Source organism: Hippocampus comes, unplaced genomic scaffold (genome assembly GCF_001891065.2).
Source record: "Hippocampus comes isolate QL1 unplaced genomic scaffold, H_comes_QL1_v1.1 scaffold9, whole genome shotgun sequence".
Lineage (NCBI taxonomy): Eukaryota > Metazoa > Chordata > Actinopteri > Syngnathiformes > Syngnathidae > Hippocampus > Hippocampus comes.
In genome coordinates, this window is record NW_017805275.1 from 1,181,628 (window position 1) to 1,200,832 (window position 19,205).

Consider the following 19,205-nt stretch of genomic DNA (forward strand, 5'->3'; position numbering starts at 1 on the left):
GGAAACAAAGATATCATTCATATTTCGTGGGGTTTTTTCTGCCGTTATTTTGACATATAAAATGCTTTGGTATGTTATAAGGATTTTTTGCTCTTTATAAGGATTTTTTTGGTAGTTTATACAGGTTGACACTCCGAAAAGTTGACAGGTATGTTTATCTTATGCCCTAGCTAAAATCCCGGCCCTCATGGAAGCTATACTTGCTAATTGCATGAGACACATTTACCCCGACCAACCCCAAATTGGAACTGCTTGAATTGCGGAGGGAGAAACAAAGACTCCTTCTATAGTAAATACGTTTCAAAAAAACTGGGGAATGGATGCTTCTCATTGGACAGAGGTGATATTAGACACTTTTCTAGCAGTGTGGGAAACAGCAAAGTTTGCTAACAAAAGCTTTAAACCAGAGCAGCACCGTGTGTTTTACCTCAGCATACCCACTACTCTGTCAACACGGCACCCCCGCTGCCCATGAAAAAGCTGCAGTTTTCATGCAGAACTAACCCTGAGAACAAACACTAACCGTGGCCTCTTACTTGTGGCTGTGCTCGCTCTGTAGTCTTTGTACATGGCTGGGTCACAGTTGTCTTGTGTGATTTCAGCTTCTTTGGCCTGTTTCTGAAAGAAAGCAAAGCTTCTGATGAGCAGCCGTTTGTTCATTTCATAAAAGACGGAAAGGATATTCTTGTACATCACAACTCCGCAATGCCGTGCGTTCGCTATGCAGTCATCCAAGGATGCTCGAGTGTCACAATAAACGGGCTTTGTCTTGACTAGCTTCACAAGGAAAAAAAAAAAAAAAGAGGATGTAATTCTTCGACTCCTCCGTAAAGCACGACCCTCCGAGGGTCCCAGTGATGGCGCAATTAGCACCCCAACTGGGGGATCAGCGCAGGGAAAACACAAAAAGGCTGGCACAAGAAGACTGTAATACATTTCATTCCACCGAGAGGGCCGATGAAGGGTGATATGATGACCGCAGTAATTGGCTTTCTCTGACAATGATAATCTGCATCAGTCACACCCCGCCAACACAGCTCTCGGACCACTAAGAAGGTCACACTTCTCCCCAAACCTCACCCAAGTATGCTCATAGCGGCCCTACGGCTGGTAACACTGACTGGGAGGTTCTTTATGCTGTCAAAAAAAATCTGAGACCATCCCCAAAGATGTCCTTTGCACACTGCTTTACCTCTTCACCCAAAGCATATTTTTAATATTCTACTGGGTTAACAATTTGATACTGTAGACTTTGGTACCAAGTTAATAACCTTGTGTTCTGCTACTCATGAATGAATGGTTCAGTCAACCCCGGTATCGTCGCAGTATAGCATTCGCAAATCTGCTCATTTTTTTTAGGAGGAAACTATCCTCCAACATCACTCACGGATTTCCGTCTTTCGAGTCAGGGCTAGCTGGACTCAAACATTTGCAAGACCTCAGTTTGTTTGTTTTTTTTTTTCTAAAATATGCTGTTTTCGACAAAAAACTAAAATATTGGCTTTTTACAAAAGTTTGTGTTCATCCTCCTCAACAAGCCAAAACACCATCTTAGTTCAAACGGTCTCTCGTCTTAACGGCTCCTAGAAATGGAACTTGACATAGTCTGAATATGAAAAGTGTACGCTGGACTTAATACCGTAATATACTGAAATCAGTACCAAGGGCAATTATAAAACCTGAACGTGTGTGTTACATTTACTGTATTATGAAGAGTGCACAATTACATTTGAAAATTAAATTTAAGAGCTGTTGAATGTGAGGGCAATTAATTTTAAACAACTAAAATCTACAAAAAGATTATGAAGGGTGATAAATGGGCGCACATAAATATGTTAGTGAGGTTCCCAGATGAGCACCTCATTTTTTTTTTCCAACGGAGCTCATTTTTATGGATGAATGTAAAGATTTACAGCACTTCTTGCAAAGTCGTGTCTGCGGGTGACATCCGGCCTGTCCACAGTCTCTGCAGCCTTTAGGAAGTCAAACGTCAAGTTATTTTTTTCCCCAGTTTTCAATTTTAATTTTGTAATTACAAGAAGCTATAACAGGGCTATAGAAGTGGTGCCCCAATTTACTGCTTTATACATAGAAAAAAGGAAAGCCATTAAATTAACATAATTTTGTTAGAATGCTGGTGTGGCCCTCTGCAACGGTTTTCCGTTTTTCCACATGGCAGATTTGAAAAATGAATTGCCCACCTTTCACTTGTAATATCAGACCGCATCCGACCTCAATGTGATTTGGCACTGGTAGTTCAGTGCCAAATTCTTTCTACACTTCAGATGCTTTCGCGTATTTTGACGGACCGTCGAAGATGCGGCGCAACGAGACCAACATGACGGTCGATGCAATTTTTCTTTTGGGGTCAAACCAACTTCATTTTGTTTTGCATGCATCTTTGTGTGAATTTACCCAAACGTTTGTCTGCATTATTCATCCTGATTCGTAGAATGCAAGCAGACACCCATGTCTTGCTCTGATTAGAGAAACGCTACCTCTGTTTCAACGAGATTTGTCAGAGTCAAGCAGCCCCTATAGTGATGGAGGAGTACGACAGCCCAGCATAGTAGCCCCAGTAGGCCTGTTCATCTTTCCGTCTCTACAGCGGGATCCACAGAACTCCAGAAATAGTGCGGGCCTTGGATTAATCATAGCAACATCACAAGAAGTCATTGCGACTTAAGAGGCAGCTCTTGTCTACCTTTTTCTTTAAAGAAGCGCTTGCTCCCTTAGCCTGCATACTTATCTATGTGATAAAGGGCCTTATCTCCCACACGGAGCCAAAGAACAGAAAGCTTGCGGTTCTTGCTCAGCCATATTCCCATGGATGCATGACAACTAAGTTGCTCTGAATCATATTCCTTCTCATGCATTTCAACGCAGACTGACTGTAATGTGATGATACATTTTTACATTTCCTACGTTCATGGACTCAACAAGCAATCTGCTTGGAGGCTTCAGTTTGAAGAAACATGTTTCATCCATTATTATGCCCACAATTACAATTTCTAAAACAGCTCTTTCGTCAGGAATCTGCCAATTTAGTAACGTACAGTAAAACTGTACAGTTAGGTCCAGAACAACAAGAACTAAAACTAGATGGCTGTGATACTAATTGACAGGCAAACGCCATCTTTTTTTTTTTTTTTTTTTTTTTTTTTTTGTGAAACCTCTCAAATTAAATCTTCTCCAATGTTTTATTTGAAATCTAGCTTGTGATGTAAAACGGCAAACTCAAACCACCTTGTCCAACGGGGTCTGTCCTGTAACTATACGGTCACAACAGTACAGTCAAGTGCATCTGTGCTGTAGCATATAAAGCCAAACGCTACAATTAGTAGCAGTCATGTGCCTGCTATGTGCATTTCTTCAAGATTAGCTCATCGAATTGTTTGTCATAAATGTCCACCTCCTTGCATTCAACATAGTAAGCTTATCAAGACGCATTTTTTATAGAGTGAACAGAAACAACATTTTCTCTTTTTTTCTCCCTTTAAGAGTAGGGGATATTATAAATCAAGCAACTGGAAAGCAACATGTCGCAAACGATGCTACTCAAAATATATCATATTAAGGACACGGAGGCCAGAGGGGCTGAGCGAGGGCAAAGAGTGCATCCCCCATCGTGTAAGCACAGCTGAAAAATGCTGAGCACAAAAACAATTTTACATAGCTAGAGGATGAATAGAGTACCATTTCTTATCTTGAAATAAGAATATGTTGAGAAAAAACTATTTGCAGAAGGTCCAGAATTCTTGATGCAACTGCACTAGACTACACGATCAGGATTTTGGAGCTGATCACCAATCAGCAAGTTTTTTATTTTTATTTTTTAATTTTTTTTTTTTAATTGCTGTAAATGTAAATTAATGACTAAAATGCTCGACTTTAGTCGACTAAAACTTGACTAAATAAACACGAAATGTGCTTGACTAAATAAATAAACTAAACTAAAAATAAAAAAAACAAGCGCAACAGAAACGGGCCTAAAACAGACAAAATTTTAAAATGGCTTATAATATTGATACTACCTCTCAGCTTTACTTGCTTTCAAACTTCCACTGCCAAAAGTTACAATTGCTAATTTCAGGTTTAGTACTAGATTTGTCATTATATCAACTGAGCATATCGGGCTGAAAATAAATTTAATAAATAAATAAATACATATAGATGCTACAGCATCAGATGCTAGAGATGCTCACTCTGTTGCTATGCCTTAGCAGTTGAAGATGCAGTTAGACTCCAGTGTCCATTTTGCCCCATTAAAAGTGAGTCTCCATACCATGGCCAACGGCCACAGAGGTAAATACAAAACAAAACCGTTTTTAAAAATACAATGGACACAAAATACAGTGCTGAGTGATTTTAAAACCATTAGCAGTTGTTGTTTACATACGTCAATGAAGTACTGTACTGCAAAGATGTTATGCTTTTTTCTGTGGTGGAGTGTAGCGATCCACAAGACATGCAGTTGGCAGAAATGCAAGCCATATCAATATTTAGAATTACCAAATTATATTGTGGATAACATACTAAATCTGTAATTGACGAATCAATTCCTCTTTTGCACATGTGGACAGAAAGAAGGGGTATTGTTGAAAAATGAATTTTATACGGACTCGTTGGTGCTAATTGTTATAATAGAGTGGATTAAAATCAAGTTCCTGCCATTAATGTGGATAATGTTCATTAAGCAAAGTAGGACAAAGAGGTCTGAGTTTGAAAGGTGATTAGAATCAGCCTCCTCCATCTCAAAAAAGTCAAACCTATTATGTCTATTACCATTATTGCCCTTGAAATTAGTGGCAACTATTTGACTGTAGCGTAAAATTAAAATAAATGGCTGTAGATTGGGCTCAGTTCTTGCTGTCAGATGTACTTAAGTCAGGTAGGAGAGTACAATACAACGCGCATAATAAAGTACTGCTACTTCAGACAACTCTGTTTTTGATGGCGACCCATCCAAAGTGGTAGCCTGAAAGTTGATTGTCATCAACTGTAACATTCTCATGTTATGAGCGGGTATGATTCAGATAATCCAGTGTGACCTCTCCAAGACCTGACCAGAGTGCAAGCCCTGCCATGAAACACAGAAGTATCTTCAAAGCAGATTCCTCAGACTTCAGCTAATTACCTCATTTCTCTTCCGACCCCGATAAGCCCTATGAGCTGCTTAGAAGTAAAGACTATCTATTTAAAATTTTGCAGAAATAATGTCACGGGACGACTCCTTTTTTTGTGAACACTCAGAAAATCCATCCATCTATTTTCTGTATTGCTTTTCTTCATTAGGCAAGGCAAAGCAAGGCAGCCTTATTTATACAGCACATTTCCGACACAAGACAACTCAATGTGCTTCACAAAAGCGAAGTCAACACTTAACAAATTTGGAAACAGAATAGTTAACATTCAGAAGCAAAGCAGAGAAAATAAAAGGAGCTGACCAAAATTACTAAAAGTACATACAATGACAACATTGAACCTATTTACAGGAAACTTTAATCCTATAATGCCATTTGTATCATATTTGATACATGCATTTTCATTATGTAACTCATTCTTTATATTACGTTGAATCATCTGTATCAGATTTGATACTGCAGGTTTAAAATTTGATTTTCCCCAAATTTTCATTTGCAGATGTAATCTACATAATGCTTATAAATGGAATACGACAAATATCTAAAACAACATGATACTGTATGGCAAAAATATTTTTGTGGATTTTGTTATAAGGGTTAATGAACATCTCAGTTCCCAAAAATCTGATTTTTCTGGCTATTCCTTGATGGATCAGGCATTAACGGGTTAAAAACATCGCGCCACAGGTGTGCTAAAGCCGATCCAGCTAACTTCAGGGGGTCGGCAGCCGACTGCAGAGCGCATAGGAAAACAGCTAAGCGAACCCGACGACCATAAATGTTAAAACTTTTAATCCTCTACTTTTTTCTTACAAGTGACAATACAATTCAATATATCCTGATTTATATCACCAGGCATACAGTACAGCAGTAAGCTTATCGTGGGCTAGCGCAATCAGCCAATCTGGCTGTCTACATCATCACTTAGTACTCCTCACCAAACATATAGTACAGAAAAGCACAGCACTAATTATATCTCCAAACAAATGTCTTTTTGTTCACAAAAAGCTGCTCTAAACTGGCACAGATTGACAATCCCATGGAAATGTCAACATAATGGAAACTTACTAAAAAAAATATTCAGCCTAAATACTTGGACACCACCAGTCTTTACTGGTTTAAATGAGTATTTACTTGATGGTATCTTGCAGTGGACATTGGTCTCTTAGTGCCAATTTAGTCGATTCCTCAATACAGACAGCAATGCGGTTCAAGTGAGGTGCTCAGTACTCTGACAGTTGGAGGTCCAAAATGTGTATGACATTGGCAGCATATCATTGAAGACATTTTTGGTCAAACTCCAAATTTGACTCACTGTAAAAGGATTTGCCAATTGAGCTGGGGCAGTATTAGCTTCCTTGTCCTACAGTGGCTAAAAAGACTTCTGTACTTCTGGCACAATTGACGCATGGATTTTCAAACTCTGTCTACATCAGCCAGAGCTATTAAGTGGTCTGCTGGCATGAAATGACTTGTACTGCTCCCAGAGTACAGCATCAGGCTCAGCAATTCCCTCTTGCTATTATCTCAGGCCACTGTGACAAAGTTAATTTATTGCAAGACAAGCACAAACACAACAATGTAAAAAAAAAAAAGAAAAAAGAAAAAGGATAAACAAAAACAAAAAAGATGCAGTACAGTTCAGTGTTTCTCTTACCGCTTCTCTTTTCTGCAGCAGTTTTTGTCATTTGATGTCGAAATGCAAATGGCCTGTTCTTTTAATGCTTATGCACCGAACTTTCGAGTAATTCAGATACTGGAGAGAGTAAGAACTACTGAAGATGCCTGAGCCCAGTCCAATTGGACAGATAAGCATCTAGCCCGGAACCAGCTCTATAAATCATGATTTGCTACTAAAAGGATGCCTCTCTAGTCCCCTTCTGCGTTAAATATACATTACTACTGATCCTACCTGAGATTAAATGAATAAATCTTAACTTTATATTCCAGGCCACGGCCTGGATGACTCATCTTAAACACCGTGCAATGCAAGCCTGCCTACCGTGGATAGCCGACATCTTGTGATTATAATAATTATTATTTGAAGGTCGCACGATTTGGAAAGCGAACACAATCTTGTAGAAAAATAAGCCACTAAAGTCACATGTAAAACCCATGTTGATGTCATCATACTGTGAGTGACTTTGAAATCTTGCGAGACCTCACCATATCTCAGTCGAGCTTGCATCAAACGAGTTACTGCAACCACAAAGGACAAAAAATGGGCCATTAGCCTAAATTGTATCTGTTATTTGCTAACCCTATCACTATTTGATTCTCCAAAGATGCACTCCTGATACTCGCAGGGAATATACCCAAGTCCTGGACAAAAGGTAAAATTAAACTAGGGCAAACTGTCAAATATTATTAGTCCTTTCCCCATTGTTGTGAGCGGTGGTCGAGGGGTGGTGCTTTTTTGTCTAGGGGCTGTCTTATCCGCTATGAGCTTCAGTCTCCATTAGCATGGTGATGGAGACCCGGCCTGCCAACCCAGATAAACCTCCCAGGGCTCCACCAGTAATTTTCCGGTGACTTCTTTTTTTTTTTTTTTTTTTTTTTTTTTTTTTGCAACAAGAAATGGTTGCATGAACACGACAGGTTGGGGATAAGGTTGGATGAATGCAGACAATAAAAGAGACGGCAAACACTAATCAAAAATGTTGCTTCGTTCACAAATTGACACACTTGACCAAGTTATCGAGGTAAAAATATGTGGAGGTGACCAAACTTGTGTATGATAAAATCTAAGACAGTAGTTTCCTCACTGTGATGATAGCTGCCGGTCCACAACCATCATGTAGACCTGGGGTGTCAAAGTCGGTCCCGGAGGACTGCTGTCCTGCCTGTTTTCCATTTGTCCCTGCTGCGACACAGCTGATTCAAATGATGAGGATCAGTCTCCTGCTTCTTGATGAGCTGATCCTTGGGATCAGGTGTGTTGCAGCAGGGAGCGATGGAAAACAGGTACCACAGCGGCCCACGAGGACTGGAGCTGGACATGCCTGATGTAGGCAAAGCGTAATAGTTTGAACTTTAAGGTTTTTGAGGTGGGCGATTGTCAGAGTTATACCCGGACAAGTTTAAACAGAAGAACTCGACTCAGGGAAGGCTGTTGGTGCAGCCCGACGGGAGCGGATCTCTCAGGGCGAACGGCGGGCAGGTGCTCCGCGATCACACTCAAAGTCCCTTGTGTTCATCGTCGGTCTTTTATTGTTTACAAATGCAAAATACAAGAAAGACACTGCCCCCGATATTTGCATACCACGCCCCCAGTCCGGCCCCTCGGTCGGAGATGTGATGAACTTTTGTAGAGCTTTGAACCACAGATACTATAACACGTTCTCCCACGAATAAACAAGTCGCAGACTTCGCAGATGACAAATGGTCGCCTGGACCGCGACCAGTTCCCAGACAGTCTTTTGATGTTCTAAAACACTTCTTTCCTAAACTGTTTACTCCCAAACTGTAAGACGACTACCTGTGGACTTCATAGAACGCTCCGGCCCCGACACCCTCACGCACAGACATTTGGAGGGCGTGAAATACACAACACGTCTAGACAGGCCCAAATTAAATGGAACTTTAAACATGATATCATTCTGTTCGTAGATTCCTCTAACAGTGATCAATTGATACAAAGACTCATTGTTAAATGGACCACTTTGCTCTTTGAAAATGAGTACGATGGAAAGACTAACACAGATTGACTCACAGACTGAGGAGCCAATCAAAAGGCTTTTTTAACTGCAGTCAAGTCACGATAATATTCTTGACTGTTGAAGTCGACAATATTATAACAGTGAATAGTAAAATTACACTACTTAATCCTTGAAGACGCCTGACAGACACATAGATAGGGAACAGGAAGTTCTTTACAGAGCAACACTGTCACCTGGTCATGAGCTCTTATGCTTTCCACGACATGCGAATTAAGTCAGCATTGGGCGTGTTGGATTTAATTTACATTATATTTCATTAACTGAATTGCTGTTAATGCCTTGAGCAGCAGAGGATCATTTCAGTAAGTTTGGTGTTATTTTTTTAACTCTAATTACAATATTGCACCAACAGGTGGCACTGTATCAGAAACAGTTCCTCTTAAAACCATGAAAGAAGAGCCATCATTCATGACATACTTCTAATTCTCCTGTAAAGGTGTCAAACATTCCATGATTTTACCATCACTTAATTTTGTGAGATGATGTCGATTAGGGTGGTCCATTTTGGAAAAGTTTGTCGGATTCGTCGGGCCGGGTCGGAAATCTTGTCGATACTATGACACAAGGATGTGTGCAAAATTTTATTCCGATCGGATAATTTTATCCCGTCCCGCAGAGCGACCAAAGTTTCCCCTATGGAAAGAATGTTACGGGGCTGAATGGTAGTACGGTTTCTCCCGTACAGTAAGGATTTTGTTTTGCTCAGTTCGCACTTGCAATAATTCAAAGACGGAAGACAGGAACGCATGTATTGCAAAAAAGGCAACCGTGGTTATCCTTCAACACTGGTGAGATTGTTGGTCCATGTTAACTGGTCCATCTGTCTATCTGTCCATCTGTCTATAATGTCCATCAACACTAGTGACACTGTTAGACCGCAAAAAAAACTAAATCCGCCGTGCGTGCCATCCCATGCCTACTTCGTGCACGGGTGCAACGCCCGGTGTCGCTCCACGACCTGCAGAAGGTGCTGTCGCTGTTCCTCGTCGCGCGTGATGGCGCCGCAAAACGCGCTGATGAGGGCGACGCCCCTCTCCGCAAAGTCGTTCACCACCCGTAGGTGACGAGCGCGCCGACGAGCCGTGGTGATGTTCGATGTCGAAAAGCGTCCTCAGCTCAGCGTCCAGTAAGAATTCCGGCGATTCTCGACTTCAATTGAAAGATATTAGCTCGCCAGTAGGTGACCGTTGTGTGTTAGGCGTGCGTTTGAGTTTGTCTCCGGCTGCTGAGAGCAGCGATGGAAGGTTTAGTTAGTCAGGAGGTGATCGTTCGGGCAACATTCAGCCCAGCCAGTGTCACGCATGGCAAAATACACGGTTAAAATACACATGTTCACCCTATTGAGACCAGTTGTTATGGTGGAAACTTTGGCCGCTTTGCGGGACGGGAAAATATCATCAGATCGGAATGAAATTTTGCACAGAACCTTGTACCATAGTATCGACAAGAATTCCGACCCGGCCCAACGAATCCGACAAACTTTTTTTTTTGCCATGAAAATGTGGACCACCCTAATGTCGATTCATATAAGTCCGCAAAAGTAAAGAACCACTGCATAAAAGCAGGTAGCTGCTCTAGAAGTTAGGTAAAAAAAAAAAAAACTTTTTTTTTTTTTTTTTTAAGGGAGGACAGCACTCCACAACAAGAAATGCATGAGGACATTTTAGCACATGAAAAACAAGAGGTTTAAATGCTCTGCCTCTTGATGTGAACGTGTCGATGAAATGTTTCAGGCCAATGTTCTACATCAAATAACACTTCTAGCTAAATTAAGCTCAATTAACCTTGCTGTTCAATTTGACACACATGCACATTTAGTTATATTTCATAATGAACAGAGTATTTGTGTTTTATTTTGCATTTTAGCATCTGACGTATGTAAACATGCATAATGCAAACAACATTAAACAGGTGAGTTAAAGAACATTTTTGACACGACCTTCCCTTTAAAAAGTGTGTGTGTGAACCAGCACCTTTGACCACAATTTGACCCTAAGTTTCATTTCGAGCTTTCTTCATACTCTTCGTCATCATTGGTAATGCGAACTAAGTAAGTCTCTCCTCCCTTACATGATGATAATTTGAACTCCAACTTTTGTGTTTTTGTTTTTGGTTTTTTTTCACTTCATATGAACAAAGGGTGTAAGGTGAACAAGAATTATAGCTATGCTGAACTCTCATCATCAGCTCTTATTGGGATTAAGAGGGGTTTAACAAAACGACGCCACCTCCGCATCAATATACAAGCATTGTCAGGTCACATGCCCATCTGCTGAGGCCAATGTGAATTGTGGGGACAAAGAGCCGCCACAGCACCTCACCACACAGAGGCCTAGACCATTAGACCCCCTAGTATTGCTAGACTGCAAGCCTATTTATACCCGGGACAATAATTAATACAGGGGCTACCCAGAAGCAGCAGAGCCCCCGAGAGTTTGGAAAAAGACAGAGCGATGACATGGTGAACAGCAAGTCTTTTTCGGACTCTCCCAGAGGAGGGAACTAATGACAGGCTCCACCAACTCGGCATCGGAACATTTACTGCTTGTAAGGCTAACATATCAAATTAATGTTGACCTGCTAAATGCGAGTGAACCGAGTGCCGACAATAACACGGTGGCCTCAGTGCTGCAATGCAGCACTGCTGGATGGCAGTGCTGTTTGAGCCTGTGCTTGCGGGTGTTTTGAAATTGATATTTGAATGCTCATGCGACTCATGCCATATGTCAATATTGTCTAGTTTCACAACATCAGACAAAGGGATGAGCATGGGTATGAAGTGTTATATCCTTGATGTACAGGTCCACTGGAAACCTGAATGCCCATCTTGAATTTCTGGAATTCAGAGTGTCAAAGCATTGACTATGTTTTGCTTTTTCTGTGGCTTGACATTCAACACCCGCCCCAAAGGGAAAAAAAAAAAAAAACAAGCAGTTTGTTTTCATGGGTTTTTTTTTTGTTTTGTTTTGTTTTTGTCTTCAGCTTTTAGATCAAGAAAAACAAAAAACGATTGACATATTTTCATGTGCTCTCTGTAACGGCCTAAGCACTGGCTAATGGGAAAAGGAGTCAAGGGTATATTGTTGAATCGATACATCTTGACTGAGAGACTGTGTGGTCTTTATATGTCTGGGTGGGTTAGTGGTAGTTACAGGGAGTCTTCACCGCATGAGCATGTACACGAGTGATGTTTTTTGTTTTTAAACCATTTATTTTTAAGGGTAATGATGCAGGCTGAGACACGTTTGAAAAAAAAAGTGATTTGGGATTGAGGAGTGTCAGTTAACGTTTGTCTTTTTTTGCTATCCGCAACTGGGTTCTGTAATATGAATTCATAATATTTGCAGGGCCTTTCTACATATACGTGGAATCGGTGGGGCACATCTGCGATGCAACTTAATTACCCGAAGAATGTTATCATTCATCATTAAAATAAAGACTGAGCGGCATAGTTCAATTTAGCGGCATTTGTCATCGTTCTGTACAAACAGCACACGCACAAAGCGGAGGTAGTATAGAGCTGTAATAGAGTCGCAGAATGCTGGTGTAAATAGTGAATACGGGGTAGTGGTTTGTGGATATTAAGTTTAACACCTAGGTAACACCTGTTAACAGTCGCTCCTCCCACTTGGTTGTGTTAAAAGCAATTGCCGTTGTCAAACAACTATTTGACATGTTGCAGTGACACAGCACACACAATTGCATCAATATCCCACATTCTCTGGGCTCTGTGTAAAAAAAACAAAGCTAGTTTGAGTGGGGTCTCTCTAAATCTCTGATACAGCCCTTTTGCGAGATCTCTGTGTAAGAGTTCGGAATTTTAAATGATATTAAGTTCACCGTAAACGACACTGCAATTATAAGACTCAAAGAGCGCCAGCCACTGATGGCCTTTCCCTCATTAGTGGCACGGGAATGTCATTTGGAGACAGCAATATTTTATTTCAGAGAGTGTTTAACAGTAATGAACAAGTCACCAGTTTGAAATGAACATGTCACTGGACTAAATAGCCCCCGCCTAATAAAATAGTTCAGGTACTTGCGAAGCATTGTCATAGTCCAATTTATCAGTAAAAAAAAATTACACTTTGGGGGAGGCAGTAACTTATCTGAGAGGAAAACAAAAAATATACAGCAGGACGTAGATTGAAATTCCCCTTGAAGGATCATGTGTCAAGTGAGACACGTATCATTAATTTGGACCAATGTAGGAATAATTGTTTACGTATCATTGCTTTTCATCGTTGGCACATCAGTCATCATGCTTGAACTTTAGGAACAAGCAATAGAAGCAGACTGAGTGGAAAACAACACGAAATGGAGATGCTACACTTTGGTACGGGCTATTATGTTATATGGCGCGAGGGTTGAAGTCAGTCCAAAGAGTCTGAGGCTTCACTTTCCTGTCCAAGTGAGGAAATGTGGAGCTGTATTTCAGAAGTGACGACAGGTTATCACAAACAACATCAGGAAATTAAGAGTTTGCTGGCATGGATACGATTTATGATGGACAGAATGGAGAGATCATTCTCATTATTTTTGCACTTAACATGAGCTCACTGTTCAAAAAAATGTAATTTCCCATTTGTGTTTGAAGTGACTGGAAATCTCGAATACATGTGATCGCGACGTGTTGGTGTTGCAGTGCTGGAGTGTGTGTAGGCGCTCTGAGCCAAGCCGCTATCTAATCATCAGTACTTCTTTTCAATGTACCGGTACAAGAGAACGGAGGCAGTGATAGAGCTGAAGCTGTTGTAATTAGCTACCAACATCACAGAAAGGAAAAAAAAAAAAAGAGAGAAATTGTGACATTTTCATCGCTTGCATTTTCAGTTCTGGTACTCAGATACTGTCAGGAGTAATTTTTGCTTCCCACGCCTCTGAAGATGGGAGCTTCTGTTCATGCTCCCAACGTGTTAGCCCTGCAGTGAACTGGCAATCTGTCCTAGTTAAACCGACATTTTTTTCCGGCCACTCTCAGTCTGAATGGGCATGATGTTGCTGAGTTAAGCAGAGAATGAAGAAATCCCAAGGTCAGACGTGGTCTCATTTCAAAACATATATTTTTTTTTTTTTCCCAAAGGAAACGATGCCTCTGAAATGATCTGTTGCAGGGTTTGAATGTCAATTCATCTATCTTTGATATATTTTGTTACATCCTTACGAGCCACCTATCATCTAGGGATGTAACGGTATCCAAACGTCACAATGCGATAATTATCATGATATTGAGGGGAGGTTGGCAACATTATAAAAAAAATCTCATGATACTGTCTAAAAAAGTTCATGATATTGCAATAAATAAATAAATAAGTACAAAGCACAACATTGTGTTTTTTAGAAGCAGTGATGAAGAAATTCAATCATTTGTTGCTCTGAGCTCAGCGGCGCAAGGTATCGTTGTCTAAAAGTGATGTCAGCGCCGTGCTGCTTTTAATATCGTAACATGACAAGCAAATTGTGGCACTTTTAATATCACCGCATCAAAATATTGCTGTTATACATCTAGCCTCAAGACTACCAATTTTCCCTGCTTTCAACACGTCAAACTTAGAGGAAGAAAGCGCACTACCTACCAAATCTAACACATTCAGATCCCACTCAAACAAGTTATTCACCTCACCCATCGATTTGTAAAGTCAGTGTTGATGCATGGCGGGATTGCACAGTATTCTAAAAGTAAGGTATTTGAGAAAATTGGACAAGCACGGTCTGTATAATTTACAGTAATATTTACTGAATTATATTACATGTGTCAACCTTAACTGATATTTCCCACCCCAAAAAAACCCATCTTTTCAAGTTACGTGCTCTCAAGACACGTCAAAAAATATTGTGCTTTTAGTTCCAAGTTCTTGACAGATGTTCAGAGGCGTCGACACAGATGCAGAAATGGTTCAAAGGAGGTTGCTAGCCACAACAAATTTCACAAAAAAGCAATCAACATCTAGTGCACCAATCAATGAACCTACTATTACCCAGCACACGGAGAGGAAGCTTTCTTCCTCTTGTACAGGAATCAAGTGGAAGGGCAAGTAAATACCAACAGGGAGGTAGGAAACGCAACGGAAAAAAACAGATCATATCATCTCCACTCCCAACAGATCGCATAAGCAGGCCCAATCTCAAATTGTCAAACAGCTTTTTCCTGTAATAACCTGGGAGCTTGATGAACATTCCACTCCGAAGTATTTCTCCAGCTCTCAAAGTGTTTTGTTGCTGTGTGTTGTCGTATACAGTCAAAGCTGCTCTCGACGGTTCGGGCTGGATTTAAGCAAGTCATAAAGGGGAAATAACATGAAGTATGGATTTTTTTTATTGTTTGTGTACAAATAACTGCTGCCCACCCATCAACCAACTTATCAGCCGGTCACAGAATTGTCTGCCTTCTTCCATATGAAAATGGAATGAATTGACTGGGAAGGATGAAATGGAGTTCAAAACCAACGGTCCCTCAAAGCTATGCATGTGGGCAATTGTGCACTGCCCTCATCATCTCGGCACACAGCAAACGTATGCAGCACATGAAAAAAAAAATCCAACCTGTGCTGTATTTACATTTTATATTTTCATATTCTCTTCATATAAGTAATCTGAAAAATGAATTTGGCACGTTGTGTGACAAAGCGGCTACGTCAATAATGTCTGTGCAACACAAGGCCACGGTGACGCTTGCGGGCAGACACATTACATTTCTACACTGATTCCTTCATTTCCACTTCGATTGAATCTGCAAACAGGACACCACACCATTTTCACTTCCTACAGTTTCAGTAACGTGACTGAGGATGCCCACTCAGTTGTTCTACTATCGTTTCAAACATACATTGACACGAATACATTCAAATTCACCACTGATGAGACGCTGAAGGTAACTCGCACCTCGCTCCATTCAAGAAGCTCAAACATGGAGGTATTTTACAATCCCCTTAAATGAAGTTCTGTCATGCATTTCAGAACAACACGTTTTCCATTAGGCCAAACAAAAAAGATGGTGTGTTTCCGGTAACATGAAATTTCAGCATAGGGTCGGTAGGTCGGACAAAGTTTTTTTTTTTTTTTTAATCTTTTTTTTTCCGCCCCATCAAAAATTTAAACAAAATAACCATAAAACATAAAACAAGAAGACATTGAAACCACCGCTCCGAGGCCGGCGCCGCCGTCACCTATTTAGTTTTCTCCCCGCTCCGGACTCGGGGGGCCGGGGCGCGCCGCCGCCTCCGCCGCCGTCCTCTTCCGCCGTCCTCCTCCACCGTCCTCCTCCGCCCTCGGTTTTTACTTGGCCCGTGGTGTTCATCAAATAGTTCGCTGAATATTTTCAATACATCAATGGATGCTATTTTCTTAACATTAGGTTGCGAGCATGCGACTGTAACACAGAAAACGCGGTTTAAACTGTCGTCGGAGTTCGCGGCCGCCGCCATGTTTCAATGTTGTTGACAGACGACAGGGCAAACGACGCACGCGCTCAACATGAATATCGCAAGAGTTTGCACCGACGTAAACCCTCTACACAAAAATGTAGAGGGTTGTTTGAAAAAAATGCCGACCGTCAAGTTTTTTTCGACGTAGAAATTCTCGGCCGGTCGGCTTACCGGAAACACACTACTTTTTTTTCTACGCCTTATTTATGAGTCGACAATGTGGGACCATATTTGGCTGAATTGTAATGAGTTAATTATGCTTAAAACAACCCGTGTGAAACAATAAAATGTAAAAGTTAGAGGTGATTTTATTTGTGCCACAAATCTCTATCGAATAATATGTTTTATTTTGATACATACATTTTTAAGTACGGCCCGGTGGTCCAGTGGTTAGCGCGTCAACCTCACAGTGCAGAGGTCGTGGTTCGATCCGGCCTTCCTGTGTGGAGTTTGCATGTTGCCCATGTGCCTGCGTGGGTTTTCTCCGGGTACTCTGGTTTCCTCCCACATTCCAAAAACATGCATGGCAGGCTGACTGAACACTCCCTGTCCCTAGGTGTGAGTGTGAGTGCTGATGCCCGTCTCTGTGTGCCCTGCGATTGGCTGGCAACCGGTTCAGGGTGTCCCCTGCCTACTGCCCGAAGACGGCTGGGATAGGCTCCGATGCGCCCCGCGACCCTTGTGAGGAAAAAGCGGATGAGAAAATGGATGGATGGATGGAAGTTTGTAAGTACTCACATCATTTAACATGTTATGATCTCATGTTTTTGACAGGCCGGCCACAGACATACATGAATGGACAAGCAATTGGCCCCTCGCGGCCAAAGCCATTTTATGTTGTCAACTTCTGTTGTTTTTTTTCCACTGAAAACACAGAAAATAATGTGTAAACGCCACAGAAAATAAATGTTTTCAAGTTAGGCGCTCTTAGCGAGTGGCAATGTAAGATGGCCACTGGCAGCTTTGCCTTTGCCTGCGGCGAGTAAGGGGAATTACGAGTCCATTCATAGATATGTCAAAGGATGTTGCTCAAGGTGGTCCAAAGAATTCTTTGGAATTCTGTGTGAATGCTCAGAAACATGTAAAATTAGAAGGGTCATTTCTCAAAACCCAATTTAGGCACTTCACAGTGGTCTCCTGATGACAGCTTATTGGTCTGAAGTGTAGGGTTGTCCCAGTTGATCGACATGATTGGAAATCGGGGCGGATCACGTACTTTATTGGTATGGGCTGAAAAATATTTTTAAATTCTCATAAATTCTTAAGTCAAAAATAAAATATTTGAGTTCTTTACTTGCTTTGAACAACAGCCATATACCTGTACAAAGGCATCATCTTTGGATGGAAAAAAAAAAAAAAGCCAGATAATTGAGACAATTTGATTTGATCTTTTTTCTTCTTCATTACATTTCAGAGGTATTGGATTTGGACTTGGTATCTGCAGATAATCAAAATCAAGCGACTTGGACTCAGGGGCAAAAAAAAAAAAAAATGTGATTGGGACATCCCGATACCACCCTACTTGGTAAAATATTGCAAAAGTTCAAAGTATATAATTGTCCAAAATGTCTTGCCGAATGGAAATAGAGGGTATCTTGTGAAATCCCCAATTTATTAAAGCATTGATTAAGAGGTATAGCCTCAAGACTTTCATCCAAAGAATCTACTCTGTAGAGACTTGCATTTTTGTTACTTTGCTTTGGGTTTTTTTTTTCTTTCTAAAAAAATGTCGTTTTAAGAGAGGGAATAGGCCACTTGCACTGCAGAATAATCAAATGAGCTGGGTTCTACCAATTTGCGCTTGCACCCAGATGAAGGAACTGGGTCCAGTTGGAGCGATCTATTTGACATTCAGCGTACATCTTCTTCCCCCCCTTTAGTTAGTTTGTAGGCAACAGGCAATTTTAAATGACACCATGGCTGCTGAATCCCACAACAGCCTGAGAGGGAAGCGGCAGAGCTTCTGGGAACAGGTGGAATATATTCCAACTAAAAATGGTGGTTTTCTCCCTTGTCCTTCACTTTAACAAAGGACAGTTTTGACTCGATCTGCTTTGGGAATTTCGTTTACACAAAAGAATCCAGCCTTAACTGCATGGCAAGGTACTTGTGTGGGCAGGCGAATGTCATTAGGAATGTGAAAAGCCACTCCACAAACACCAAACCTCACAAAATGACCTTCAATCAGAATGACATTGAGTCATTTTCTTCTTTTCAACCGAGGAGGAATATTGACAATTTGTGTCCCAGCGTCGCCTCTGGTTTTGCAACAAGCGTTACTATCAGAGAGGTTGGCTCGGACAGTGAAACAAACAGAGTCAGGAAGAGTCTTTGCTGCTGTCAGGAGGCACAGTTTTCGATGAAGCCACTCCGTGTGCGCTTCTCAACTGACACCTGACCTCTGCAGCCTCTGCCGGCTTTTTATTGATCGTGTATGCACATTACAAGTGATCATTCAGGAAAAACACTGCCTTCTTCATTTACATGTCGCGCCGCTCAGCCCAGCCCACTGATACGCCCCTCAGAGGCCAAAACATCTCTCGGTACAAACAATGGATACCTTGTTAATTCAATGGGTATATTTCGCATGAATTGAGACACTGTAGCAAACTCAAGGACATCTTATCGTGCTGCTCACCCGAAGTTGAACCTTCCTGTTTTTAACTATCAGTTAACAAGGCCTCCGGTCAAGTTCGCCCTTTTTTCTGTGTGCTTTAAAGCTGTATGAACACACGCGTTTGAGGGCAATCAAGCATACAACAAAATGAAACTTTTAAACATGATAACTTTCGAGTTTGTCTATACAGTAAATATTCCCATCCCCGGAATTCTATGAAAAGGAATATCCTTCACCCGGAACAAAAGCCTGTGCATTAACATTTTGACTACGATATTACATGTTACCGGAACTTACGTAA

The 19,205-nt window shown here is 41.1% G+C and overlaps 1 protein-coding gene across 3 annotated transcripts in view; it reads right to left on the bottom strand.

Annotated features, from left to right (window-relative positions):
- Positions 1–19,205, bottom strand: part of enox2 (ecto-NOX disulfide-thiol exchanger 2) — a 193,171-nt gene that overhangs the window by 160,249 nt on the left and 13,717 nt on the right. For 2 of the 3 annotated variants that reach the window (XM_019869957.1, XM_019869959.1), the window contains exon 2: positions 537–618. In XM_019869957.1, the coding sequence (XP_019725516.1) occupies positions 537–570 (34 nt within the window). In that variant the 5' untranslated portion in view covers positions 571–618. Of the gene's footprint in view, positions 1–536; positions 619–7,310; positions 7,344–19,205 lie in introns of all 3 variants that reach the window. The other variant, XM_019869956.1, reaches the window with a different exon arrangement.